General features: G+C 54.5%; 2 protein-coding genes and 1 non-coding gene across 4 annotated transcripts in view; all 3 read right to left on the bottom strand.

The window, feature by feature from the left end:
• Positions 1-1,377: 1,377 nt before the first annotated feature.
• On the bottom strand, positions 1,378-3,902 carry RPL13 (ribosomal protein L13). Its single transcript, XM_010364035.2, has 6 exons — positions 3,759-3,902; positions 3,410-3,533; positions 3,105-3,246; positions 2,726-2,899; positions 2,048-2,104; positions 1,378-1,572 (listed from the first exon to the last, which is right to left on the bottom strand). The coding sequence occupies exons 2-6, from the start codon at positions 3,511-3,513 to the stop codon at positions 1,414-1,416; spliced, it is 636 nt and encodes a 211-aa protein (XP_010362337.1). The 5' UTR covers positions 3,514-3,533; positions 3,759-3,902; the 3' UTR covers positions 1,378-1,413.
• On the bottom strand, positions 2,957-3,039 carry LOC115895342. Its single transcript, XR_004055549.1, has one exon. It is a non-coding gene; the product is annotated as a small nucleolar RNA MBII-202 (small nucleolar RNA).
• A 2,726-nt stretch (positions 3,903-6,628) lies between the features above and the next one.
• Positions 6,629-27,800, bottom strand: part of SPG7 (SPG7 matrix AAA peptidase subunit, paraplegin) — a 54,448-nt gene continuing 33,276 nt past the window's right edge. Inside the window, exons 10-17 of one of the 2 annotated variants that reach the window (XM_030925041.1) lie at positions 22,836-22,960; positions 21,116-21,218; positions 18,896-19,006; positions 14,281-14,396; positions 11,635-11,791; positions 10,519-10,685; positions 9,921-10,014; positions 6,629-7,511 (exon numbers count right to left, since the gene is read on the bottom strand). In XM_030925041.1, coding sequence (XP_030780901.1) covers positions 7,471-7,511; positions 9,921-10,014; positions 10,519-10,685; positions 11,635-11,791; positions 14,281-14,396; positions 18,896-19,006; positions 21,116-21,218; positions 22,836-22,960 — 914 coding nt within the window. In that variant the 3' untranslated portion in view covers positions 6,629-7,470. The remainder of the gene's footprint in view (positions 7,512-9,920; positions 10,015-10,518; positions 10,686-11,634; positions 11,792-14,280; positions 14,397-18,895; positions 19,007-21,115; positions 21,219-22,835; positions 22,961-27,800) is intronic. The other variant, XM_010364034.2, reaches the window with a different exon arrangement.

The following is a 27,800-nucleotide window of genomic DNA, read 5'->3' as shown; positions in this document are numbered from 1 at the left end:
CTCCCCAAAGTGTTAGGATTACAGGGATGAGCCACTGCACCTGGCCCACCTTAATTTTAGAGGACAAGGTTCCCAAACATACAAACTGATCAAACTCAGCACGTACACCGTAGACATGAAACAGTAGCCAACAGCCTCCAAATCATCTACTAGATGGCTTAAGATCTGTTTCCAAACATGCAAGGTGTCATCACATGTCAAGTGTGACTAGGAGCGCAGCAGCAGGCACCAACATCACCTATTTCCACGCCAGTAACAACCCACTGGGTGCCTCAACGCCTGCACCTGGCAAAGGCATGCAGAGAAAACAGTCTGACTCGGCCCCTGAAGCTGCTTCTCTGGGGCTGTCATGGCCACAGCCGCCAAGGAGAGCAGGCACTGCTGTGAGCTGGTAGGACCAGGGCAGGCTGTGTCTGAGCACTGCACAAGGAATCGTGCTGCCCTCGGACGTAAGACGTGGGGATGCCCAGCTCAGACCAGGGCACCATGGCACTCTCTGGCCGCCTCTCGTCCATGAAGCAAGAACAATGGCTTCAGAATGTTTACAGGAGAGGCCGACACTTGGCAGGGCCATCTAATACCTTGGTGTTGGGGTGAGGACGCCCAGTGAAGGGAAGGGTCAGGACCGTGGTCACCAGGCACAACAGGCTCAAGAGTGATGCCCCGAAGTCCAAGATGCTACATTAACTATAAACTACTTTGCTTAAAAAAGGCAACTCTAGGTTGGGTGCAGGGTCTCATGCCTCTAAACTCCTCTACTAGGAAGGCTGAGGGAGGACTGCTTGAGGTCATGAGTTCAAGGCTGCAGTGAGCCATGATTGTGGCACTGTACTCTAGCCCTGTGTGCCAAAAACGGTCTCTTTATTATTTTTTTAGACAGTCTCACTGTTGCCCAGGCTAGAATGCAGTGGTATAATCTTGGCTCGCTGCACCCTCTGCCTCCTGGGTTCAAGTGATCCCCGCACCTCAGCCTCCCAGTAGCTGCGACTAGGAGTGCATGGCACCACGCACAGCTATTTTTGTATTTTTAGTAGAGACGGGATTTTGCCATGTTGGCCAGGCTGGTGTTGAACTCCTGAGCCAATCCCAAAGTACTCAGATTACAGTGTGAGCACCAGCCCAACCTTCTCTCTTTAAAAAGAAAAAAAAAACCAAGTCCACTCTGCTGAAGCCAGCCTCTGTAACCTCCCCACAAGAAAACCATTTTACATCAGTCACTAACCAAACCAACAGTGCTTTAACACAGAAAGGAAGACATAATCCAGGGCTTGGACTGTCTTTCAAGAAAGCCCCAAATCCCCTGTAAGGAAGTCACAGCAGCGAAACCCCATCCCAGGCCCAGCTGCTTCCACGAAATACACCGCGTGGAGACCCAGCATGACTGCTGACTGATTACAAGTCCCCAAGAGGGCTTTATTTTTTCTTTTCAACATCCTGTTCTGCGGCTTCCTTGGCTCTTTTTGCCCGTATGCCGAAGAGTCGGGCGTTGGCACGGGCCATGCGGAGACTAGCGAAGGCTTTGAAATTCTTCTCCTCCTCAGTAATGACTCGAGCTTTCTCCTTCTTATAGACCTAGAAGAGAAAGACAAGTTGTTAAACCCAATGATTCAATGAGCAAGGGCACAACCAGGCATCAGCAGAACCCAGAGGACCCGGGGTGGGGTGTAAGGGCAGGTGTGCTGCCTAAGCACTGCTGGAAAGCGACCCTTGAGTCAGTCACCTTCCCTGGGATTAAAAAAAAAAAAAAGAAAAGGAAAACCCTCCCTGCCTGAGCTCGACATGGCAGCTCAGGTCTGTAAATCCAGAAATTCAAAACCAATGTAAGCAACGTAGAGAAACTCTCTTTCCAAAAAAACCAAAAACACTTCCCAATTTATGGCTTCGTGGTTGCAAGAAGTCAAAACTAGGAAATGTTCTTTTCCACAAACCTCCACACGCACCACAACTGCCACTGTCAACTTTCTTAGGCCTGATCCCCATCTCAGATATCCATGTGTTCACCCACTGATCTCCTCTAAAGCCTGGATTTGAGCAAGTGTTAACTTACATTCCGGATGGGCATGACCGGTCCCGTCAGCTGGGTGGCCAGTTTCAGTTCTTCAGCCTGTTGATGAATGAGAAGAGTTAAGTGCCTTTAGCCGCCCTGCCCCAAGGCCTCCACCCTCGCCTGGCCCCAAACTTCCCCCTGGGGATCCCGAGTTCAGCACCAGTGTCTGAGCCTTTCCTACAACATACTTTGTGTCCCCAGTGTTGAGAACAGTCATTACTAGTTAGGTGACTATCTTACTGAGTTGACAGAACATGCATGAAACAGTTGTATCTACCTGTGAACCAGGAACGGGGCAGAGAAAATCGTTCCCTGATTCAACTACCCGGAAACGTATACAACGGACTCTTATCAACCTTATCCTACAAGGTTTTTCTAGAATATTTGGAATATGAAGCATTTTAGGGAGACAATGATTTCAACGGAAAAAGCTGGCTCCAAGTCGCACAGCCTTTGCCATGACCATTAAGGTCACCCCGCTAGACACCACAGGTGAACCCCAGTAGTCTCGATTAGCTCATCATCCACTCCTGCAAGACAGGCGTAGCGTGCGGATCAGAACAGCCACAACGTTTGGTTCTTCTCACCCCAGCAGGACCCAGGGACGGGTGTCACCGATAAAGGAACCAAGCCTCACTTCCCCCGCGCGCCAGGACGGCCAGAGAGCCCTGTACTCACAGAACTGTCTCCCTTCTTGGGGGCCGAGGGCTTCCTGGGGAAGAGGATGAGTTTGGAGCGGTACTCCTTCAGCCGCTGCACGTTGGCCTGCAGGGACTCCGTGGACTTGTTCCGCCTCCTCGGATCCACAGAAATGCCGATGGTCCGGGCCACCTTCTTGTGAATGCCGGCCACCTGCCCAGAACCGGAGAGAGATGGAGGCAGGCCCGGGCTTTCTCCACCCCGAGGCGGGATGAAAGGCTCAGCGATCAGATGGAAAAGGGTTCAAACGTGCTTTCATCAAGGCCGTACAGCGATTCCGGAGAATGTCATCACGCGACTGAGGCCAGCAGAGGGGACTCAGGGGCCCTCCTGACACCGCGGCGCTGCCACTACTCACCCTGAGCTCCTCCAGGCTGAAGCCGCGGCCAGCGCGCACCTTCGTGTGGTACCGAACCGTGGGGCAGCGCACGATGGGCCGGATGGGCCCCGACGCGGGGCGCGGGGCGATGCGGCGCGCCTTGGCTTGCCGGGCCTTGCGTCTGGTGGAGAGAAGCCCAGCGGCGGTCACCCTCGCCCGAGGCCGCCAGGCAAGTGCTCCGCGACGGCCGCAGACAGCGCCCCCCACCCTGGCACCGGCCACCCCCAAACCGAGGCGCAGCGGCGGGCGCGAGCCCCAGGGGCAGCCCCGGGCGCAGGGCTCACCTGCGGATCTTCCGGGCCGGCTGGTTGAACCACGTGGCCACGCGCCGCTGCCAGTCCTTGTGGAAGTGGGGCTTCAAGATCATGCCATTCCGGCTAGGCGCCATGGCTGCCTACGGCCCTGCGGCTGCGAACGCGAGGGAGCGAGTGAGAGGCCGCGCCCCGGGCGCGCGCACCCCCCGGGCCTCCGCCCTGAACCCTCCGGCCTGGGCCGTCCAGCCGCGCCTAGAGCCCGGACCCCGGCCCAACGCTGTCTGCGAAAAAGAAGGGGCCCATCCATGACCGCGCTGGCAGCAACGGCAGGCCGATGGCGCTGGATGAAACCCAACGACCGGGACCCGGTCTCGCTCACCTCCTGCGCAGGAAGACAACCGAGCGGAAAGGAAACGGGGCCGCAATGCACCCTGGGATGATCGCAGGGCCGGCCAACCAGAAGCGCCGGGCGCGCTGACCAATCAGAGCCCGGTAAGAAGGAACTGACGTCACCGCGGCTCTGCCGGCAGCCCTAGGGCCGCCCTAGCAGACATGGCGTCCCTCAGAGTGCGGAGGCGCGGCCGGGATGCCTGGGCCCTGCGGAGCCGGTGGCTGAGCTTGCTTGACGTCCGCCGTTACTGCCCCGGCGCTTCAGCCGCTGCGCGGGCCGCGGTGGGCTCAGGCCAAGTCCTGCCTTGCGGGTTTAACGCGCGCGGGGCCAGCATCTGGGCGGACGGCGAACGGGCGACGCCCCAGCAATTCTAAGTTTGTTTGCGTTTGTGGGACACGTTTGTAGCGCAAAGGCAGGAAAACTGCAATGAGATCAGAGTTTGCGCAACCTAAGGCCGTCGTCCTCCTTGTTCCAGCGTTTATTCTCCTCCCATCCATTTAGAACTTTTTTTTTTTTTTTTTTTTTTGAGACAAGAGCCTCACTCCGTCGCCCAGGCTGGAGTGCAATGGCGTGATCTCGGCTCACTGCAACCTCTGCCTCCCGGGTTCAAGCAATTCTGCCTTAGCCTCCCCGAGTAGCTGGGATTACAGGCGCCTGCCACCACATTAGGTTTTTTGTATTTTAGTTTAGTAGTAGAGACGGGGTTTCACCGTGTTGCCCAAGCTGGTTTCGAACTCCTGAGCTCAGGCAATCCGCCCGCCTCGGCCTCCCAAAGTGTTGGGATTACAGGCGTGAGCCACCGCGCCCGGCCTGTGGTCGTTTTTTAAAAGATAAAATTAACATTTTGTAAGCAGAGAGTTCAGTTCCGGATGTGCATTTTCACATCGAATCCACACAACGCCGTAAGGAGCAGTTACTGTTGGCCTCTGTCCCCGCTTTCCCTTGGTCCAGGATTAGGTGACTTCTCTAAGGTCGGTACTGACTTCAGTACCCGACTGAAAATGTCACATTCTGACCTGCTGTGCCTGCTGCCTCCCTTCACAAAGAAAAGCATCAACAAAAAGCCAGCTCTTACTCTCTAGTGCAAGTCTGTGAAGGCACCTGGAACCTTTAAATCCTAATAATCCTTTTTCTTCCCTACCCTCACCCAATCACCACCCTTCTTCCTGGTACAACTTAATCCACATTTTAAGAATTTCACAGTCCCGGCCGGGCGCGGTGGCTCATGCCTGTAATCCCAGCACTTTGGGAGGCTGAGGCTGAGGCGGGCGGATCATGAGGTCAGCAGATCGAGACCATCCTGGCTAACACGGTGAAACCCTGTCTCTACTAAAAATACGAAAAATGAGCCGGGCGAGGTGGCGGGCGCCTGTAGTTCCAGCTACTCAGGAGGCTGAGGCAGGAGAATGGTGTGAACCAGGGAGGCAGAGCTTGCAGTGAGCCAAGATCACACCACTGTACTTCAGCCTGGGGAACAGAGCAAGACTCCATAAAAAAAAAAAAAAAGAAAAAAAATTCCACAGCCGGGCACGGTGGCTCACGCCTGTAATTCCAGCACTTTGGGAGGCCGAGACGAGTGGATCACCTGACATCAGGAGTTGGAGACCAGCCTAGCCAACATGGCAAAATCCTGTCTCTACTAAAAATACAAAATTTAGCTGTGCATGGTAGTGTATGCGTGTAATCCTAGCTACTCCAGAGACTGAGACGGGAGAATCACTTGAACCCAGGAGGTGGAGGTTACAGAGTCAAGACTGCGCCACTGCACTCCAGCCTGGGTGACAGAGTTAAGCCTCCGTCTCAAAAACAAAAAATTTAGGGCTGGGCGTGGTGGCTCACACCTGTAATCCCAGCACTTTGGGAGGCTGAAGCAGGCAGATCACGAGGTCAGGAGATGAGGACCATCTCTACTAAAAATAAAAAAAATTAGCAGGATGTGGTGCTGCGCATCTGTGGCCCCAGCTACTTGGGAGGCTGAGGCAGGAGAATCGCTTGAACCCGGGAGGTGGAGGTTGCAGAGAGCCAAGATAGCACCACTGCACTCCAGCCTGGGCTACAGAGCATGATTCCATCTTCCAAAAAAAAAAAAAAATTTAAAAATAGTAAAATAATTTCACAAAAGGCTCGGTACAATGGCTCACACCTGTAATCCCAACACACTGGGAGAGCAAGGCAGGAGGATCACTTGAACTCAGAAATTCCAGTCTAGCCCTGTCTCTACAAAAAATACAAAAATTAGGCATAGTGGTGCATGCCTGTGCTCCCAGCTACTTGGGAGGCAGAGTCAGGAGGATTGCTTGAACCCAGGAGATCAAGGCTGCAGTGAGCCGAGATGGCGCCACTGCAATCTAGCCTGGGCGACAAAGCAAGACTGTCAAAAACCAACACAACAGGAAAGAAATGATTACCGAGGACATGACTCTTGGCTACACCAGCTAAAACCTTCCCAACTATGTGCTGCTCTTTGGATTTGGAGAACTTGGGCAAAGGTCAAGGCGTCTCTCAGAGATTCCCCCACTTGGGTGTGTGACCACACCTGTGGCTGCCTCCTTACTGCTCTGCTGGCGTTTCTCAGGGCACTCAGTGTTGCAGCAACAACAGGACAATCCACTCACGTCACTGCACCACAGGCACGGCAGACGCAAGGAGGCCGGAGTGGGAGCCGCATGCCCCGGAACACAGGGCCAGGGCGTCCTGGGTCATCCTCTATCCCTACAGGGTCCAGGCCCCAGATTCCTACAGGAGTTTTCCACTTAGTCCCTGCATTACTCAAATTACAAACTGAAACCACAAGACCCTGTGATCCAAGGTAAGCCCGCCAGCTCCCCTGCATTAGAGCTGGCCAGACAATGCAAATGTAGATTTTCCAACCACAGAGTTTATTAGTAAAGTGTCTCAACAGTTCTCAGGGCAGTAAAAACCAAGGCATCCCCCAACCCTGCATGTGTGACTAGACCAGGAAGAAGTCCTCAACTTGCACCCATCCACATGGCAGCAGGGGGCAGTGTTGAGTCCCCTGGAGCCCAGTGCCTGGGCCGGACTGTGTGGCCCCATTGACAGTGAGCTGGAGGACGGGGCTGCTGGAAATGGGACAATCGGCTCAGAGGGTCCTTTCATGTCCGATCCCGTTAGCATTCTGAGGGAGCCACAGGAACTGGGCGGCCGTGCAAGCATCGGCATGAACAGGGGTCTGTTCAGAGTCTGAATGCTCTACTGCCTCTGGGTGGCCTCAGCCACGCTGGGAACGACTGTCTAGAACCCTGGGAACTCAGGTGTTCCATGCTCACTCGGGAAAGCACTGATGACCTTCCCCATAGGGGAGACGACGCACACACACAAGGCTCGGTCAGCTGTATCTGCAGAGAAACTTACAATCATGAAAAGGGTAATCAATACACAGATCTCAGAAGTTGCTGCACAGGGACTACTGAGGGCCGCAAGAGGAAGTGCAAACCTCAGTTGAAAAGCAACGCAGGCTGGCGGAGTGAGCCCTCAGTTCTTGGGTCACCCGCACGTGCGGCCAACACGTCCCAGCTACTTGGGCCAAGTTGGCTCTTCGCCTCCAAGTGGGGGCTGCTGGGTCTCTTCGGCCTCCTCCTCTCCCGAGTCCTGTTTCTCCCTCTGGGTGTCGACCCACCTCTGCGGTGCGATCATTTTCTTCGGCCCGTGGGGCGGTGGGCCAATGAGAGCCTCAATGTCCTCATAGTTTATCACTTCCTTTTCCAGAAGGGCGTTTGCCAGCTGCAAAGAACAGGCAAGCAGTGTGTGAGTCCCCAGGACAGACAGAGCATCTCTATGTCCCAGGGAGGTGGTGAGAGGCGTGAGGGCCTGTCTGTGTGCAGGACACCCGGGACAGGCCACTTTCCCAGGGAAGCGGAGGCACAGAGGCAGCTCCAAAAGAAGAATCACCCCCATCTCAACCTCATAAATGATTTTCCGGTGGCCAGCCTCATTAATTTTTCTACTTCCCTTCAAAATCTTGGCTTATTTTTGGCAACTGCAATTTCTTTCACCAAACAAGATGTGCGTGTCTACAGGGAAGGAGACGGGTAAGACGCTGCACCCTCCTGATTGAGACAACATCGGGAGAAGGAATCTGAGAAGTTGTGTGAGCTGGGACCTCTCAATTTGGGGAAGGGAATTTCAGCCACTCTAGGTGGGATCTTGGAAAACACTCGAGATGCCGACTGTCCTGTGCCGGTGGCCCTGCCTCTGGGGTGGCCTGGCCCGACCACAGAAAACACTGCCACAGCCACATTTCACTGGCTCCGTGAAGGAAGAACTCTTCCAGATTTTTTCTTTTTCTTTTGTTAACTGCCTGCTCCTTTCCTCACTCCTCCAGATTTTCTAAAGAAAATGGTAACCCCTGAAGCTAGGGTGATTTACCTGTGGCTTTATTGCAAGAGACAAACATTTCCTCTCTAGGGCTGGTCTGAGATTTTACTAAGTTCTGCAACCCACTGTGTTGTGAGGGGCTGACAGTTCACACACAGGGCAGACACGCCACTCCACAGCCAGTGAGAAGCCTCGGCTGCAGCTTTGCCCCTGCCTGCTCTGGCTCCCACTGTGGTGAGCCCAAGCTCTGCAGAGCTGCTTTGTCAACCGTGATGAGCACATGTCCACAGGCAGGTGCTGCTTCAGCCGGGGACGGCACGACCCACGCCTGCCCCGAGACTGCTGCTGCTGCTGCTGGTTGGGGACGACACCCTAAGGGCCCTAAACACTATCCCCATGTGACACACAGTGCTCGCCTGAAATACACGAGGGAAGGCCGAAGAAACGACTACCCATCCACTGCCTACCCATCTGTTCACAACATGGGACACAGAGCCCTTCGCCTCTCCTGAGTTCTAAGCAGCAGTTATCAGAACCCAGAGGCATAAAAGTTAACTCCAGCTCTGCCCACGGTGAGGAACACATCAGACAATCCCTACTGAGGAATGTCCTACAAAACACGAGACCAGTCCTCGAAACTGCCAAAGGAGGTCTCAGGAACCGTCACCCCAAAGAAGCCTAAGGAGACGGGCGATCAAACGCCACGTGGACTCCCAGAGTGGGAAGGACACTGGGAGAGGAAGCACGTCTGCATCACGTGTGCGCCCATCACTGTGGGTCGGCGGGGACTCCGCAGGTGGGAGGACTGCCCCAGGGGGGCCTCCACGGGGAGTGAGGCAGCGGGACAGGGAGCTCTCTGCACTACGTCTGCAACTTTTCTACATCTAACACTACAGTAGGCCTGGGGCTGTGGCTCACGCCTGTAATCCCAACATTTTGGGAGGCCAAGGCAGGCAAATTACCTGAGGTCAGGAGTTCAAGACCAGCTTGGCCAATATGGTGAAAGACTGTCTCTACTAAAAATACAAAAATTAGCCAGGCATGGTGGTGGGCGCCTGTAGTCCCAGCTACTCGGGAGGCTGAGGCAGAAGGATCGCTGGAACCCGGGAAGCGGAGGTTGCAGCGAGCCAAAATGGCGCCACTGTACTCCAGCCTCGGCGACAGAGCAAGACTTCGTCTAAAAAAAAAAAAAAAAAAAATCAAAATCCTCTCTAAAATTAAAACTTTATTTTAATAAAAAATTCAAGAAAGGCTGGGCGCAGTGGCTCAAGCCTGTAATCCCAGCACTTTGGGAGGCCAAGATGGGCAGATCACGAGGTCAGGAGATCGAGACCATCCTGGCTAACACGGTGAAACCCCGTCTCTACTAAAAAATACAAAAAACTAGCCGGGCGAGGTGGCGGGCGCCTGTAGTCCCAGCTGCTCGGGAGGCTGAGGCAGGGGAATTGCCTGAACCCAGGAGGCGGGGCTTGCAGTGAGCTGAGATCCGGCCACTGCACTCCAGCCTGGGCAACAGAGCAAGACTCTGTCTCAAAAAAAAACAAAAACAAAAACAAAAAAAATTCAAGAAAAAAGTTTAAGAGTTGGAAAAAGATTAAACAAAACTGACAAAACACTGGTAATCGCTCATGGCAGGAACAGGCACAGGAGACTTTGTGGCAGCCTTCTTTCTACCTTAGGGGAACACACTGGATGAATTCACGATGAAAAGTGTGGGACACGTGAGTTTCAGGTGAGGTGGAATTCACACTGGCCAGAGTGTTCACGAGAGGGGTGGGGACCGTGGGTGCTGTGTGGGTGCTGCAGTCTCCTCGCCTGGCCAGGGCCTCACCGCCTGCAGCTTGTCCAGGTTGTCCTGCAGCACCTTCTCGGTGTGTCTGTAGGCCTTGGCCACCAGCAATCTTGCTTCCTGCGAATGGAGGGAACTGTGTCGGGGGCAAGGCTGGCCGCCTGGCTCCGGCACCAAAGCACAGAAAAGAAATGCCAGGCTGGGAACATGGCCTTTCCCCTCTGAGGAGGAACAGGACTCCTCAGCTGGCAGGCGGTCTCCTGCCCCTGTGACCACTGCCAGGAGAGCAGAGCTCCACATGCCGCCCACCCACCCACAGCTGCCTCACAGGCCTTTCCTGGCCCAGTCTGAAGGCCATGTGGGTCCTGCATCTATTGTTCAGTGTATTTATTTGATATTTTTCCCAGATTCACATCTATAATTTCATTAGGAGCATCTATGTCCTCATCTGAGAAAAAAATACTCCACAGGTAGGAACTACAGCAGAGCCCAGAAGGAAGAAACCCACGTGGGGCCTGCAGCTGAGCTCAGCTGGGGCGGCCGTGGTCGGCCCTTGTGTGGCAGACCCAGGGACTCCCTTCCCCGGGAGCACGGAGTGCAGCGGTGTGGCCAGAGCCGACTCACATGATCCATTATCTGCTGCAGGCCTTGGCTGAAGGGGCGCCGCCCGATGCCCACGAGTCCCTCCTGTGCCTCAGGGAAGGAGATGGGGCCGATGCCAGGTGCCATCCCAAACTGCTTCACCATGGAGTAGGCAATGCGGGTGACCTTCCTCAGGTCGTCCTGTGCCCCTGGAGGGTGGGGTCAAGACAGAGGGATCCTCAGCACTGCAGGTGCACAGCAGGCGTCCGGGTCAGCGTCCTGGGGCAGCACTGTGCCTCCCCATCCCCTTCCTCCCGAGGAGTCCCACCGTGAAGCTGGACAGTGAGGACGTTGGCATCTCGCCACTGTTCCTTAAGAGTCTTAAAACTGGCCGGGCGCAGTGGCTCAAGCCTGTAATCCCAGCACTTTGGGAGGCCGAGACGGGCGGATCACGAGGTCAGGAGATCGAGACCATCCTGGCTAACACGGTGAAACCCCGTGTCTACTAAAAATACAAAAAACTAACCGGGCGAGGTGGCGGGCGCCTGTAGTCCCAGCTACTCGGGAGGCTGAGGCGGGAGAATGGCGTAAACCCGGGAGGCGGAGCTTGCAGTGAGCTGAGATCCGGCCACTGCACTCCAGCCTGGGCGACAGAGCGAGACTCCGTCTCAAAAAAAAAAAAAAAAAAGAGTCTTAAAACTTTCAGAAATGCTCTTTTATTTGGAAATCTAGAACCTGGGGGGCGTACAGGAGCTCACTGCATGGCAGTTCTCAAGCACAAGCCCAGGCCTATGCGAGGCAAACCCATGGACCTGGAGCCCTGGGACCCTCCTTCAGTCTCTGGATAGCCCAGTGAAGTGATAGCTTCAGAACAGTGAAGCTGCTTCCATTTCATTCTGTTTCCTGTAGCCATTACCAAGAATTAACCAATTAAATGGGTTTAGAGTTGGCATATAGGTTAAGTTTTTTGTCCAGTTAAATTATCTAAAAAGTCTTGCTTAGCTCCAAAGTTGTGCTGTAACTTATCTTTTAAGAAACACTTAATAAATTCAAAACTACATCTACACCAGATTCACCCCATGGCATTCACTGGAACAGAAGGAATAACGCACAGAAAAGCTCTCGGGAACCTCCGGGGCCCACGCAGCCGCTCCTCACCGGAAGTGACCTTGTTGAAGGACAGTGCTTCCGAGGCCCGGCCCCCCAGGGCCATGCACATCCGCTCAAACAGCTGCTCCTTGGTGAAGAGGTGCTGGTCTCTGGGAAGCATCTGAGCAAAGCCCAGGGCGGCGTTTGTCCGAGGGGCTATGGAGACCTGCACAGGGTCAAGATGGCCCACGTCAGCAGGCAGAATGTGGGCTTTGAGGAGGAAGGTGTGGGACTAAGAGGTCTCCGTCATTAAAGCGTCTCAAAGCAGGAAAGCAAATCAGCATCTTTTACAAGAGAGGACCCTAACACCACAGACGGCCAACCCAGAGAGCAGGGTTCCCACCACAGACAGATGGCCAGCCCAGAGAGCAGGGTTCCCCCCAGAGGTGCCTGTTCATACACTGTTGGGGAGTGTCTTCTCATACATGACTAGAGAGTCAAGAAGACAAGGGCCACAGAAGACAGCTGAGAGGCGAAGGACAAGTTACACCCCCAGCGGCCTGCTGAGCTGACCCCTGGCACCAGCGACTGCCACCGAGGGTTCAGAGCAATGGGAACCCCAGGATGCTGACGGAATGTGGACTGCCCTCACCTCTGCTGCTCCCCCACACCCCCACATCAGGTATGCAAGGAGGGGGCACGGGGCAACATGCTAACCCAACGACATGGAACCGCTGAGTGGGAGACGGAGGGAGACAGGGCAGGGGCAGGTCCTTTGCTGGCCCAGCTGCTGTTTCTGAGAACTGTGGCAGCAAGATGGCCACAACCAGGTGCTCTGAGAATCCTGAGAGGACGCTGAATTTAGAATGTAAAACTAGGCCTGGCGCGGTGGCTCCCATCTGTGATTTCAGCACTTTGGGAGTTAGAGGCGGGCAGATTGCCTGAGCCCAGGAGTTTGAGACTAGCCTGGGCAACATAACAAGACACCTTCTCTACAAAAAATACAAAAATTACCCGAGCCACCGGTGGTGCACGCCTGTAGTCTCAGCTACACAGGAGGCTGAGGTAGGAGGATCTTGTGAGCCTGGAAGGTCAAGGCTGCAGTGAGCTGTGACTGCACCACTGGACTCCGGTCTGGGCGACAGAGAGACCCTGTCTCAAAACCAAAAAAAAAAGGCTCTAAATAATGGCTGCAGTGATGATTGCATTAATGACCAAAACCACAACAGTGAATTCACAACCTTTTCCTGGCAGGATACTGAGCCTTGGGAAAGAGACTTACTTTTTCATTGTGACCACCTGACTTTTGTCTATCAAATAAAGTAAAAATTCTTTTTTTCCCTTTGAGAGAGAGTCTTGCTCTGTCACCCAGGCTGGAGTGCAATAGCACAGTCTTGGCTCACTGCAGACTCTGCCTCCCGGGTTCAAGGGATTCTTCTACCTCTGCCTCTCAAGTAGCTGGGATTACAGGTGTGCACCACCACGTCCAGCTAATTTTTTGTATTTTTGAAAGAGATGGGGTTTCACCATGTTGGCCAGGATGGTCTCAAACTCCTGACCTCGGGTGATCTGCCCGCCTCGGCCTCCCAAAGCCCCTGCGTTAATTGTGACTTGTTGACATACTGAGTTAAAACGTTGTGTTCATTGCTGAGTTTCTCAGTATCCCTTAAATGGGACCCCGAGCTCAGTGTCCACTCGCCCCACACTGGGCCGGCTCTGGTCCCATGACCGCGGTGCACATCACCAAGGAGCAGCATGTACCTGGTCCCCAAACGCTGGCCTCAGCCCTGCTGGGAGCCTGGGATGGGCAGGATGCTCTCTGATTAACACCCAACTTTGCTACAGCTCACGCCTGACAAATAGCAACGGAGACCACACTGGCAAGCCAAGCGGCAACTGCTGCACTGTATGCATTTTTTGCAGCGAACCCTGAGGTAGGAACACGGCACCGCTGCTGTCTCCGGTGAGCCTCAAACCTGCACTGGTTCCTGGAGCTCCACTGTAAAGATGGCACCTGCGTTCTGAATAGAGACCTCCTCTTGACAGCACTCGGGCTCCCAGTGGTGGAGCCACATGTCTTAGAGAAGATGTAACATCACCATTTGGTAAGAATAAACTTCCATTGAGTTCACAGCTGCCTACAAGAGTAGTTTTTTGTTTGTTTGAGGTAGAGACGATTTTGCCATGTTGGCCAGGCTGGCCTGGAACTCCTGACCTCAGGTGATCCACCGTGCCCGGCCTACAGTAGCATTTTTTAAATGTACGCTCAACTCACTTCTTTCCAATGTTAGGAGTCATTTGGGGTGCACAGGCTGAGAACAGGCACAGGCAGTGAAACCCCACTGCATGGTGTGACCTTCCAGGAGCTACCCCAGTAGCAGCACCAGGCTCCGACGTGACACAGTCCATTCCTGCCTCCCATGCCCGAGCTTCTGCCCATCATCCTGGGACAGTCGCCTCCCACCTTGCTCCCTGGATCATGACATTGGCAGGCTATCCTCTCACATGACCTACAGACACAGGCGGGACTCCCCAGTCAGCTACAGACACAGGCGGGAACCCCCAGTCAGCTACAGACACAGGCGGGACCCCCCAGTCAGCCACAGACACAGGCGGGACCCCCCGGTCAGCTACAGACACAGGCGGGACTCCCCGGTCAGCTACAGACACAGGTGGGACTCCCCAGTCAGCTTTGGCCAAGGCCTGTGGACCCACCTTCATCACAGCCTCCGTGTGCTCCAGCATCCAGCCCACCAAGGCATGGCCTGACTCGTGAAACGCAACCACTTTCTGTTCCTCCTTGGACAGGATCTTGCTCTTTTTGGCAGTCCCTGAAAGAATGCCAGGGTGTGAGCCAGGCGCGGCGCTCACGCCTGTAATCCCAGCACTTTGGGGGGCTGAGGCGGGCGGGTCACCTGAGGTCTGGAATTCAAGACTAGCCTGACCAGTATGGTGAAACCCCATCTCTACTAAAAATACAAAAATTAGCCAGGCACGGTGGCAAGTGCCTGTAATCCCAGCTACTCGGGAGGCTGAGGCAGGAGAATCACTTGAATCTGGGAGGCAGAGGTTACAGTGAGCTGAGATAGCGCCACTGCACTCCAGCTGGGTGACGCAGCGAGACTGTCTCAAAAAACAAACCAACTGGCCGGGTGCGGTGGCTCAAGCCTGTAACCCCAGAACTTTGGGAGGCTGAGACGGGCAGATCACGAGGTCAGGAGATCGAGACCATCCTGTCTTAACACGGTGAAACCCCGTCTCTACTAAAAAAATACAAAAAATTAGCCGGGCGTGGTGGCGGCGCCTGTAGTCCCAGCTGCTCTGGAGGCTGAGGCAGGAGAATGGTGTGAACCCGGGAGGCGGAGCTTACAGTGAGCCGAGATCGCGCCACTGCAGTCCAGCTTGAGCGACAGAGCGAGACTCCGTCTCAAAAAAAAAAAAAAAAAAAAAACCCAACAAACGGTGGCTCAAGCCTGTAATCCCAGCACTTTGGGAGGCCGAGACGGGCGGATCACGAGGTCAGGAGATCGAGACCATCCTGGCTAACACGGTGAAACCCCGTCTCTACTAAAAATACAAAAAACTAGCCGGGCAAGGTGGCGGGCGCCTGTAGTCCCAGCTACTTGGGAGGCTGAGGCAGGAGAATGGCATAAACCCAGGAGGCGGAGCTTGCAGTGAACTGAGATCCGGCCACTGCACTCCAGCCTGGGTGACAGAGCAAGACTCCGTCTCAACAACAACAACAAAAACAAAAATGCCACGGGGTGTGAGCTGAAGCTCCGGCCTCTCCCTGGCTGGGCCCTGCTCCTGCCCCGTGTAGTCAAAGCAAGGCTCTCTCTGCACATCTGCAGCTCTGTAGCCATGGCTCCCAACACCCAACTCAAAACACTCTTCAGGTCAGAGCTGTAGAAGGAGGTCGTGATTTCTTCTTTTATAAATGTTGCAAATACAAAATAGCTCCTGCTGCTTTTAGGAGCAAGTGCAACCCTCTGAGGAGTCTCTCCTCCTGCCCCAGGGTTGGGCGAGGTCCACAGGGTCAGGGCAGGGGTCACAGAACAGCAGCTTTTGACTTTCTGGCAGGATGGGCAGAGGTCTCCTCTGAGGTATGGGCCTCCTGCTTACTCTCCCTCTCCCCTCAGACCTGGTGGGGCAGCTCCCATCCCCATCACTTTCTGGATCCTCATGGCTTCCACTCATCCCTTCAGAGGCCTTTTGCCTCAGGGACAAGGCTTTTTTTGGTAAGAGACAGGGTCTCACTTTGTCGTCCAGGTTGGAGGGCAGTGGTGCAATCATGGCTCACTGTTGCTTCAACCTCCCGGGTTCTAGCAATCCTCCCACCCAACCGCCTGAGTAGCTGGGACCAGAGGTGTGCTCTACCACCACGCCTGGCTAATACTCTTTTCTTTCTTTCTTTTTTTTTTTTTTTTTTAAAGAGATGGGGTCTTGCTGTGTTGCTCAGGCTGGTCTCAAACTCCTGGCCTCAAGCAGTCCTCCTGCCTCAGCCCCCAAAGTGCTGGTATTACAGGCATGAGCTACACCGCCCAGCCAGGGACAAATGTTTGATTAAACTTCCCCTGTTCAGCTTACTGGTGAGGCTTCATTTCCTGTCTCACATTTTCCACACATCTGTAAGTCTCCATTTTGTACAACTTGAATCAGCTCGTGGTCCTGAGCACTCAAGTACATCGTGCTACTGGAACCTTCCACCACCACTTTACTGTAAGGCTTTAAATCCTAAGACACACTGGCTGTGGCCGATGAATTACTCCAACCAGAGCCGGCTACAGGACTACGTATAAAGGCACGAGACCACAAGGCATACAAGACAGGCTAACCTGAAAACAAACGAGTGTGTTTCTAGTATGGACAAGGGCAGGCAGGCTGTCGACACCAGAAGGAGCGACAAGCTCAGTTCAACAGGGATGGCAGGGCCAAGCCTGCAGCCTGGGCACCAGGAGGACACCACGCTCAACCGCCCATGCCAGTGGCCAGAGATGGGCACTTAGGGGCATCTCTCCACCCAGGAGCCTGGGCTCCCCGTGCTCCCTGCACTTCCTTTAATCAGACCATTCTGGCATTTGACTGTGAACTGCACTGCCCACTCCCCACTCCCTGTGTGTGCAGCTCGTTACCACATGCTCTCTCTTCCCTCTGCCTGACCCTTCACTTCTGCCTCATGGGATCTGGGGGTGGAGGATGGCCCTCCCCACTCCTGGCGCCCTCCCTGCCCAGGATCTGTGAGTAGTAAGTCGTTGAATGTGTTTCCTATTGTGGTGGGGCCTGAATTTGCACCTTCCACAAGGAAGAACCTGGGGCTGCCCAGGCTGGGTTTTCTCAGGCATGTGGGGGACACAGGACAGGCCCCAGCACCAGAGCGATGGTCAGGCAGGCATAACCTGGACGTAAATCAGACAGGAGCCGTGGGACGTCTGCCAGTGTAAGCAAGTTTCCTGGAGGGACTCCTGGACGTCGGATGGACATTAAGCTGTCCACTGGGTCAAAGATGCATCCCTTGGAGGGTGCAGGATAACCTTCATCTCCCCTGAGTACAGGACTGCCGGCCGCCAGGCACTGGACCCCAGTTTAGCTGGGGGCTCTCAAGACTCAGGCTGTCCACACTGAAGACGAACAGAGGACCCGCTCTGCATCACACACGGGAAATGGCGTACTGTTAGCATTGTTCTTTCTTCTCCTGGAGTCAGGGGTCTCGCTCCGTTATCCAGGCTGAACTGCAGTGGTGTGATCACAGCTCTCTGTAGCCTCAACCTCCTGGGCTTAAGCCATCCTCCTGCCTTGGTCTCCCAGAGAGCTGGGCTTACAGGCACGAGCCACCACACCTTGCCCTGGCTGTATTTTCTTTCAAGTGGCCTGTAGTCCCCACTCAGTCCTTCCTGCTTTGCTACTATTATCAAAAGCTTATCCATTTCCACATAAAAGTAAATGGTTACCAAAACTACATTTTGGTAAGACACAGGCAGCGCCAGTCCTCCAGACCCGCGGGGCGGTCGGGGAGAAGCCAGGCGTGTTTTGCAGTGTCTGGCACAGTGCCTGGCCCCACTCCTCTGCAGGGATCCACCGCCTTTCCAAGCTGAAGCCCTGGGGACCTGCCAGAGGCATGTTTGCTAGGAATTCACTCAGATTGAGGGTGAGGGAACTCGGTTCTCGCAGGGACAGCTCACAAGGGAGGCTCGTGCTCCTCAAACACCTGGGGCAAGAACCACTTCCCTTTTCTTTTCTTTTTTTTTTTTTATTGAGACGGAGTCTCGCTCTGTCGCCCAGGCTGGTGTGCAGTGGCCGGATCTCAGCTCACTGCAAGCTCTGCCTCCTGGGTTTACGCCATTCTCCTGCCTTAGCCTCCCCAGTAGCTGGGACTACAGGTGCCCGCCACCTCGCCTGGCTAGTTTTTTGTATTTTTTAGTACAGACGGGGTTTCACCGTGTTAGCCAGGATGGTCTTGATCTCCTGACCTCGTGACACCCGTCTCGGCCTCCCAAAGTGCTGTACTCCCAAAGTACAGGCGTGAGCCACCGCACCCAGCCACCACTTCCCTTTTCAAACGTTCACTGTGTCTCAGATTGACACTGTGGGTCTCAACTCCATTCCATGAGATGACTGATCACATCTGGTTGTTGCCATCATAGCTACAGAAACCTCCAGCAGCTCCGATTCCCAGTTTAGTCCTGCTCTCCTCACAGACGTCGCAGACCCCACACTGAGCAGCCGCAGAATGGCAGTCAGAAGCGGCCAGCCCACCCAGCACCAAAACTCATCTCCTGTTCCTACGGAGAGTCGGAGCCACGAGTTTCGCCAGAGGTCGCGCAGCAGATCCACGCCTGTCCGCAGAGCCCCTACTGCACTGAAGGCACAGCTGTCCCTCCATGGCCGCGGGCGGCAGCAGCCCTCTGGCCCACAGTCAGCAGTTGGAGCTCAGCCTGCATGGGGCCGGGGCTAGGCTGAGCCCACCACACCCAGGCTGGTAAGGCATTTTTAGTTTTTATTTCGTTATTTTTATTTTTGGGGGGGAATTTTTTATTTTTTTTTCATTTTCTTTGGCAAGGCATTTTTATATTTCGGTAGGACGAGTGTCTACTCTTAGGTAAGTCTGTGATGCTTTAAGGAACAAACAGTACATGGCATCATAGAGACATGAGTTGCAGAGAACTGAAATGCAACGTGTACAGTTCCTTCCTGTGTGATGGTTCCCGGCCACTAAATCACAGGACACCCAGGCCTGGATCTGGCTCCATCCACCTCATCTCTAAATACCTGCCTGGGTATTTCTGGGGTTCAAGCCCTGCGAAGAACGGCTTTCACCAGGGCGCCCCTGTACCTGCGAGGACGCGCTCCACGGCGTACTCGAAGTTGAGCGTGTGCACGGAAGTGTGTCCCTCCCGCGCCGCGTGCAGGGCAGCCTCGTTGCAGATGTTGGCGATGTCAGCCCCTGCCAACACAAACGACAGCCAGGGCACGGTGGGGTGGGGTTCTGCTCTCTATCAGGGCTTAAGAGGAGGAAGGGGCCCTCAAGGAAGAACAAAGATGGCCGGGCACGGTGGCTCACGCCTGTAATCCCAGCACTTTGGGAGGCTGAGGCAGGCGGATCACCTGAGGTCAGGAGTTGGAGACCAGCCTGGCCAACACGGTGAAACCCCGTCTCTACTAAAAATATAAAAATTAGCCAGGCGTGGTAGTGCATGTCTATAATCCCAGCTACTCTGGAGGTTGAGGCAGGAGAATTGGTTGAATCCAGGAGGCAGAGGCTGCAGTGAGCCAAGATCACGCCACTGCACTCCAGTCTGGGTGACAGAGCAGGACTCTGTCTCAAAATAAATAAATAATTAATTAAAAGGAAGAACAAGGCCGGGCGCGGTGGCTCAAGCCTGTAATCCCAGCACTTTGGGAGGCCGAGACGGGCGGATCATGAGGTCAGGAGATCGAGACCATCCTGGCTAATACGGTGAAACCCCGTCTCTACTAAAAAATACAAAAAACTAGCCGGGCGACGAGGCGGGCGCCTGTAGTCCCAGCTACTCGGGAGGCTGAGACAGGAGAATGGCGTGAACCCGGGAGGCGGAGCTTGCAGTGAGCTGAGAGCCGGCCACTGCACTCCAGCCTGGGCAGCAGAGGAAGACTCCGTCTCAAAAAAAAAAAAAAAAAAAAAAAAAAGGAAGAACAAAGAGGGAAAAGAGACCAAGAAGCAAGAGTGCTGGTGAGAGTGTGTGGGAGAGAGAGAGAGAGGCGAGGGGAGAGAGGCGAGGGGAGAGAGGCGAGGGGAGAGAGGCGAGGGGGAGAGAGGCGAGGGGAGAGAGGCGAGGGAGAGAGGCGAGGGGAGAGAGGCGAGGGAGAGAGGCGAGGGAGAGAGGCGAGGGAGAGAGGCGAGGGGAGAGAGGCGAGGGGAGAGAGGCGAGGGAGAGAGGCGAGGGGAGAGAGGCGAGGGGGAGAGAGGCGAGGGGGAGAGAGGCGAGGGAGAGAGGCGAGGGGAGAGAGAGGCGAGGAGGAGAGGGAGAGAGGGAGGGGAGAGAGGCGAGGGAGAGAGGCGAGGGAGAGAGGCGAGGGAGAGAGGCGAGGGGAGAGGCGAGGGGAGAGAGGCGAGGGAGGAGAGAGGCGCGGAGAGGAGAGAGGCGAGGGAGAGAGGCGAGGGAGAGAGGCGAGGGGAGAGAGGCGAGGGGAGAGAGGCGAGGGGAGAGAGGCGAGGGGAGAGAGGCGAGGGGAGAGAGGCGAGGGAGAGAGGCGAGGGGAGAGAGGCGAGGGAGAGAGGCGAGGGGAGAGAGGCGAGGGGAGAGAGGCGAGGGGAGAGAGGCGAGGGGAGAGAGGCGAGGGGAGAGAGGCGAGGGGAGAGGCGAGGGGAGTCGGCACCAGCAGCAGAGGTGGGGAGTGGCAGGCACTGCAACCATGTTCCACTGAGGCCATTTCACAGACTAGACACAGAACCGCCAAGCTCCGTCCACCCTGACACCCGTCTCTCCCCTCCCAAGGGCAGTTCCACACCCCATCTTGTGAGATTCCACCTAACAGCTCGTGGGCATTGATGGCAAAGAAATTAAAGGCTCTCAGTATCCACAAAATTCTAGTGAAAGATCTTAACAATCAAAGGGGAAGTTCATCTCAATAAAAGGGAGTTTTGTTTACATTAAGTTTTAAAATGTGAGCCATGCAGAAAAAAGCGTCTTGATGTATGATTTCTATTTCTACAACTTGACAGAGACTGTGAGGGTCAGCGGAAGGTGGCTTTGCCGGCACTGCGTCCTCTGACCCCGGGTCTGACGGGAAACGCCGGGATGACTGGTCACTGTGTGGAAGCAAACGTACCGCCACTATCTCTGGAGTCAAGCAGTCTGCTTTTCCACCCCTGGGGCACAGGAAGGAGTGCGGGTGCCGTCTTGACCTCCTGCCATCCTACATGCACATCAGCTCCCACCCAGGCCTGTACTGAGCAGGGGCCCCCAGACAAGGCAGCGCCCACCCTACACAGGAGGCCTGGATGTTGTATGCACAGGTGAGACCACCGGCCCTCAGGACGTGATGCTGCCCAGGCTGTGGGTTGAGAACATACCACTGAATCCTGGTGTCAGCTCTGCCAGACGTTGGGAGTAAAAGGTGCTGGACTGGGTCAGCTTCAGGCTCTTCAGGTGCTGCTCAAAAATCTCCCGCCTCTCCTGCCAGAACCAGGGGAGGAGGACAGACCGTTGGGCTCACGCCCAGTTACTGCCGCAGGCGCTGCATGTTTGTCTGCGGGGACGGGGGCGGGGGGGGGGGGTCCCAGACGCGCCTGCCCTGAGGGCAAGCCTCAGCTTCCCAAGTAGCTGGGATTACAGGTGTGTGCCATCACGCCTGACTGAGTTTTGTATTTTTAGTAGAGACAGGGTTTTGCAAACTTGGCCAGGCTGGTCTCGAACTCCTGGCTTCAAGTGATCCACCCGCCTCGGCCTCCCAATGTGCTGGGATTACAGGCGTGAGCCACCATGCCTGGCCATGAGCAGCATTTTAAACATGAACAGAACGCTCTTGGATGGCCAAGTCCAGTGGCTCACACCTATAATCCTAGCACATTAGGAGGTCGAAGTGGGCAGCCTCGCCAACATGGTGAAATCCTGTCCCTACCAAAATACAAAATTAGCCAGGTGTGGTGGTGCACGCCTGTAATCCCAGCTACTCGGGAGGCTGAGGCTGGAGAATCACTTAAAGCTAGGAGACAGAGGTGGCAGTGAGCTGAGACTGGGCCGCTGCACTCCAGCCTGCGGGATAGAGTGAGACTCTGTCTCAAAAAAAAAAAAAAGAAAAAGAACGCTCTTGGAAGCCAAGGTGGGTGGGGATCACTTGAGGCCAGGGGTTTGACACCAGCCTTGGCAACACAGTGAGATCCCGTTAAAAATTAGCCGCTACGGTGGTGCCCGCCCGTCGCAGTCCCAGCTCCTCAGCTTGAGCTCTGAAGGTCGAGGCTGCAGTGAGTGGTTATCGCAGCACTGCTCTCCAGCCCGGGGGACAGCGCAACACCCTTTCTCTAAAACTCAAAAGAAAAAATCAAAAAGAAAAAAGAGAGCCGCCCTCCCCTGGAGGAGCAGTGTCCCCTGGAGAAGCTGTGTCCAGCAGGAAGGGCTTCCGCTCTGCCCTTCACTCTCCATCTCAACAAAGGCCGAGCACTGGCTGAGGCATCAGGGCAGCTGCCTGTGTGAGCCCAGCCCTGCTCCCCAGGCTGCAGTGACACACCATGAACCTACCAGCAAACCCTGAGGCCCTCTCTCCAAACCCTCCCCTCCATGAGCTGAACTCCTGCTCCCTCAGGACAGCAACCAAGGCCCTTTGGCCAGGAAGTGTAACGTCCAACCAGAGCCCTGTGACAGAGGAGGGATCAGGCAAGAGGCCTCAGAACTCCTACTCCCACCCCAATTTCAGGGCAGCTGCACAGTCCACGTCTCCAGAACCCACGCTCTGGATGGAAGGAAATGATGCCGCACAAGAATAAAGTTTCCCACGATTTTTCCTCCCGGATTTTGTTTCAAAGGATTTGCTATAAAAACCAGACTGATACCCAGGATAAAAGGGAAACCAATAGCGGGTGAAAAGAACTGTAAAGCCCCGAGCAGTGAGTGCAGCAGGTGGGCAGGTCTGCTGGGGGCACGTGGCCGATGTGGGGGCCACGCTGGACAGTGCCAGCACCTGCGGGACAGCGACAGGCTTCACACCAAGAAGTGTCTTAGAGGAGAGGCCAGACCACCCAGAACGAGTGAGGGCGGCCCAGGTGGAGTGGGAGAGGCTGGGGTCCTGGCTCTGACCTGCAGTGTGGGAAGATCAATGAAGACGTGCCGGTCCAGTCGGCCTGGCCTCATCAGAGCACCGTCCAAAATGTCAGCTCGGTTCGTGGACGCCAGGACAATGACATGGTCTGTGGTGCCCATTCCTGAAGGGACAGACAGTGGCCCTGAGGGTGAGGGTCCTGACACAAATTTCCCCTGCAGGTTCCCCTTCAGGATACAGGAGGGAGAGGGACCCTCCCCGCCCCAGGCCCAGAGAGAAAGGAACACCCGGCCCTTCTGTACTACAAGCCGTGATCGAAGCCCCCATCGCTCCCAGCCAGCATCACCAGGAGGAACAGGAATCTCCCCATTTTGACAAGTGATAACAGCAACACCATCCCTGGGGCTAGCTACTGAGGCAGAACTGTCCAAGGCCCTCCTGGAGCTCCTACAGCATCCTGGAGTGTCTCTCTGTCTCATGGTGTCACCTGGGAGCCGGTCCTCACAGCCGCCCCCCAACCCCACCATTATTAGTGTGACTTTGTTACATTTTAGCTAACACTCAGCTTTAAGCTGTGACTTTGAAACATTTTATCTTCAACGCCTGGCCTTAAGCCCCGGGTTTCAGGCTTGAGGTTTGTCATCGGATAATTTAAAAGTGAGCCCAGAAACGATCACTCATTCCTGGTGTCTGTGAACCTTGACTGGACCCTGATGTGAATAAATCAACTGCGAAATGATTTATGAAGCTGCTGGGAACACTGACTGGATGCTTCTAAGAACGTTCAGGTGTCATGATGTGATATTTCTCTGAATTTAAACAAATGTACTCAGAGCATGTAAGATTCAAAACTTTGGGTGTGCTTTCAAAGAATCCACTTGGCTGGGCGCGGTGGCTCATACCTGTAATCCCAGCACTTTGGGAGGCTGAGGCGGGTGGATCACGAGGCCAGGAGTCCGAGACCAGCCTGGCCAAGATGGTGAAACCCTATCTCTACTAAAGATACAAAAAATTAGCCGGCCGTGGTGGCGGCGCCTGTAATCCCAGCTACTCGGGAGGCTGAGGCAGGAGAATCTCCTAAACCTGGAAGGCGGAGGTTGCAGTGAGCCGAGATGGCACCACTGCAATTACACTCCAGCCTGGGCTAGAGGGCAAGACTCCGCCTAAAAAAAAAAAAAAATCCACTGGTGGCCGGGCACGCACAGTAGCTCACGCCTGTAATCCCAGCACTTTGGGAGGTTTACGTGGGTGGATCACCTGAGGTCAGGAGTTTCGAGACCATCCTTGCCAATATGGTGAAACCTCATCTCTACTAAAAATACAAAAATTAGCTGGGAGTGGCGCGCGCCTGTAATCCCAGCTACTCGGGAGTTTGAGGCAGGAGAATCACTTGAACCAGGAGACGGAGGTTACAGTGAACCAAGATTGCGTCACTACACTCCAGCCTGGGCGACAGGGCAAGACTCTCAAAAAAAAAAAAAAAAAAAAAAGGAAAAGGTCCACAATAAACAGTGTTGAAAGTAAAGATTCGATGAGACCTCCCGTGACTAATGTAAGAAAAGGATCTCCCGTCACTAATGTAAGAAACCCTAAATAATCCCAGCACGTTGGGAGGCCAAGGTGGGAGGACTGTGAACCCAGGAGGTGGAGGCTGCAGTGTGCTGTGATCATGCCCCTGAACTCCAGTCTGGGCAATGGAGCGAGACTCTGTCTCCAGCAACCCCGTGTTCTTAGGACAGGACCCTGAACGCTCTGAGGGGGCCAAGGGGAGGGGCCTAACCAGCTTCTCCAGGGCTACTGTCCTGAGTTTCACTAAGCAGTAGCCGCCAGGACTGCACAGCAGCTCAGTCCAAGCCACACCCCACTCCCAAGCAAATCAAATCACTCCCGAATTTCAAAGGAACTTTGAAAGACACAACCATTCTCCCTGGTTCCCCAAGTCAGGAAATGTGAGAAGCTGGGATGCTGAGTCCCAGTTACATTTCTAGAAGGGAGATGACAGAAGAGAACCACCTCGCCAAGGCAAAGGCAGTGCCTTAAAAAGATGATGACTCGGCTGGGCGCGGTGGCTCACCCCTGTAATCCCAGCACCTTGGGAGGCCGAGGCGGGCGGATCACGAGGTCAGGAGATCAAGACCATCCTGGCTAACACGGTGAAACCCCGTCTCTACTAAAAATACAAAAAATATTAGCCAGGCGAGGTGGCGGCGCCTGCAGTCCCAGCTACTCGGGAGGCTGAGGCAGGAGAATGACGTGAACCCGGGAGGCGGAGCTTGCAGTGAGCCGAGATAGCACCACTGGACTCCAGCCTGAGCGACAGAGCGAGACTCTACCTCAAAAAAAAAAAAAAAAAAAGGGAAAAAAAGAAAAAAAGAAAACAGCAACCAGGCCAGGGAGGTGCAGTGCGAGCTCCCTAGAGGGGGCGGCGCCTGGTTCAAGCACAGCTCGGCCTTCAGCAGAGTCTGGCAAGGCCACCCTGCGGGACACATGCTCCCCCTGGGCTGCTGTGTGTCAGGGACATGCGGTGTCAGGATACGGACTTCCTGGGACTGGATCCCTCGTTTGGCTTTTTAAGTTTTGTATTCTAACAGTAATAGATACACAACAAATTGCAAAAAACACAGCACAGAGCTGTCCTTTGGCCCAGGTCCCCCAGGAGCTGCACGTTCAGTAGCTGCAAAACAAAGGCAAAGCCAGGAGACTGACATGGAAACGCCAGGCCCTCGCTCAGACACCCCCACTCCTACATGCTCTCACCTGTGTGCTCCACATAGATGGACACTTGCGTCACATGCACGTTCGTGTAACCAACGTCTCCCATCACGACACAGAACTGCCCTCCTCAGAGGCCTCCCTCCTCCCTGCAGGCCTCCCCTAACTGCTGACAACCACTAACCTGTTCTCCATCCCCAGAATTTTGTTATTTTGACAATTTTGTACAAGTGGAGTCACACGATACTAAGCCTGGCTCTTCTCACTTGGCGTCATTTCCTTGTTGCTGCAGGAAGAAAGTTTCCTTCTACTGCTGTGCAGAACACCATGATAAGGGTATACCAGTTTCAGCTCTCTGCCACTGAATGGCACCTGGGTCACTTCCAGGTTTCAGTTATTACAGGTAAACGAGCATCGGCGCCCAGGCAGTGTCGGCGTGCAGGCATTTCGTGTGAGCCTAACTCTTTGTTTCCCTGGGATAAGCACCCAGGAGGGTGGACATGGGGTCATGTGGTGGGCACACGTTTCGGTTTTTTTTTTTTTGAGATGGAGTCTCGCTCTGTCGCCCAGGCTGGAGTGCAGTGGCACGATCTTGGCTCACTGCAACCTCCGCCTCCCAGGTTCACGCCATTCTCCTGCCTCAGCCTCCCGAGTAGCTGGGACTACAGGCTCCCGCCACCTCACCCGGCTAGTTTTTTGTATTTTTTAGTAGAGACAGGGTTTCACCGTGTTAGCCAGGATGGTCTCAATCTCCTGACCTCGTGATCCACCCGTCTGGGCCTCCCAAAGTGCTGGGATTACAGGCTTGAGCCACCGCGCCCGGCCATTAATTTTTATATTTTTTTAGAGACAGAATCTCACTATGTTGCTCAGGCTGGTGTCAAACTCCCGGGCTCAAGTAATCCTTCCAACTCAGCCCTGCAAAGTGCTGGGATCACATGTATGGCCCAGATCACAGCCAGTCACTGCTCTTTACTCTAGCTCTCCTATGAGGTGTGTGTTCCTATCAACATCCCGGCAAGATACTTTATACTTTGGTAGATAGGAACAAGCTTATTCTAAAAGTTACAGGAAAAGGCAAAGGAATAGCTGAAACAATTCTGGTAAAGAACAAAGTGGGAGGAATCAAGTCTCACGTAAGCGAGACACCAGGTGTGTGTGGAAGGATAGACTCAGAGCCAGCACAGACCCCCCACGCCCACCTGAGCTCTGGCAAAGGTGCAAGCACAATTTGGTGGAGAGAAGACAGCGTTTCAGACCAGTGGGGCTGGAGCACTTTTCCACAGGCATAAAATGAACCTGACCAAACCTCCCACTTCATGTAGATGTTAACTTAAGATCATGGATTATATCTAAAACTTCTATAAGAAACCTACGAGCGGCCAGGCATGGGGGCTCACACCTGTATTACCAACACTTTGAAAAGCTGAGGTGAAAAGATCATTGGAACCAGGAGTTCAAGCGCAGGCTGGGCAACAAGGTGGGACCCCAGCTGCACACCAATTTTTTTTTAATTAGCTGGACATGTTGGTGCACACACCTGTGGTCCCAGCTACTCAGAAGGCTGAGGTGGGAGGATGGCTTGAGTCCCGGAGGCGGAGGTGCAGTGAGCTGAGATCAACCACTGCACTCCAGCCTGGGTGACAGAGCAAGACTCTCTGTCTCACAGAAAAGAAAAAAGAAACCTACAGGAGAAAATCTTTAGGATCTAGGAATAGGCAAACAGTTCCTTTTTATTGTTTGTTTGTTTGAGACAGAGTTTCACTCTTTTTGCCCAGACTAGAGTGCAATGGTGCCATCTCGGCTCACTGCAACCTCTGCCTCCCGGGTTCAAGCAGTTCTCCTGCCTCAGCCTCCCAAGTAGCTGGGATTACAGGCGCCTGCCACCATGCCCGGCTAATTTTGTATTTTTAGAAGAGATGGGGTTTCACCATATTGGTCAGGCTGGTCTTGAACTCTTGACCTCAGGTGATCCACCCACGTAGGCCTCCCAAAGTGCTAGGATTACAGGCGTGAGCCATCACACCTGGCAGGAAAACAGTTCTTAGATTTCACAGTAAAAACAAGATCTATAAAAGCAAAAATTGATAAACTGAACTTTAACAAAATGAACAGCTTTTGCTGTTCCCCATTAGAGGGTGAAAAGACAACGGACAGCTGGAGAGAGAGTAAGTAAACCACATGTCCAAAAAAGGGCTGTGTTCAGAGCCCTGGAAAACACTCAGAGCTCAGTCAAGACACCCGCTGAGAAGATGCACCCTCGGGCCTCAAGATCTGTGCCCCCTAGCCCT

This window comes from Rhinopithecus roxellana, chromosome 20 (assembly GCF_007565055.1).
Source record: "Rhinopithecus roxellana isolate Shanxi Qingling chromosome 20, ASM756505v1, whole genome shotgun sequence".
Lineage (NCBI taxonomy): Eukaryota > Metazoa > Chordata > Mammalia > Primates > Cercopithecidae > Rhinopithecus > Rhinopithecus roxellana.
This window is presented reverse-complemented; position numbering and strand designations above follow the sequence as displayed.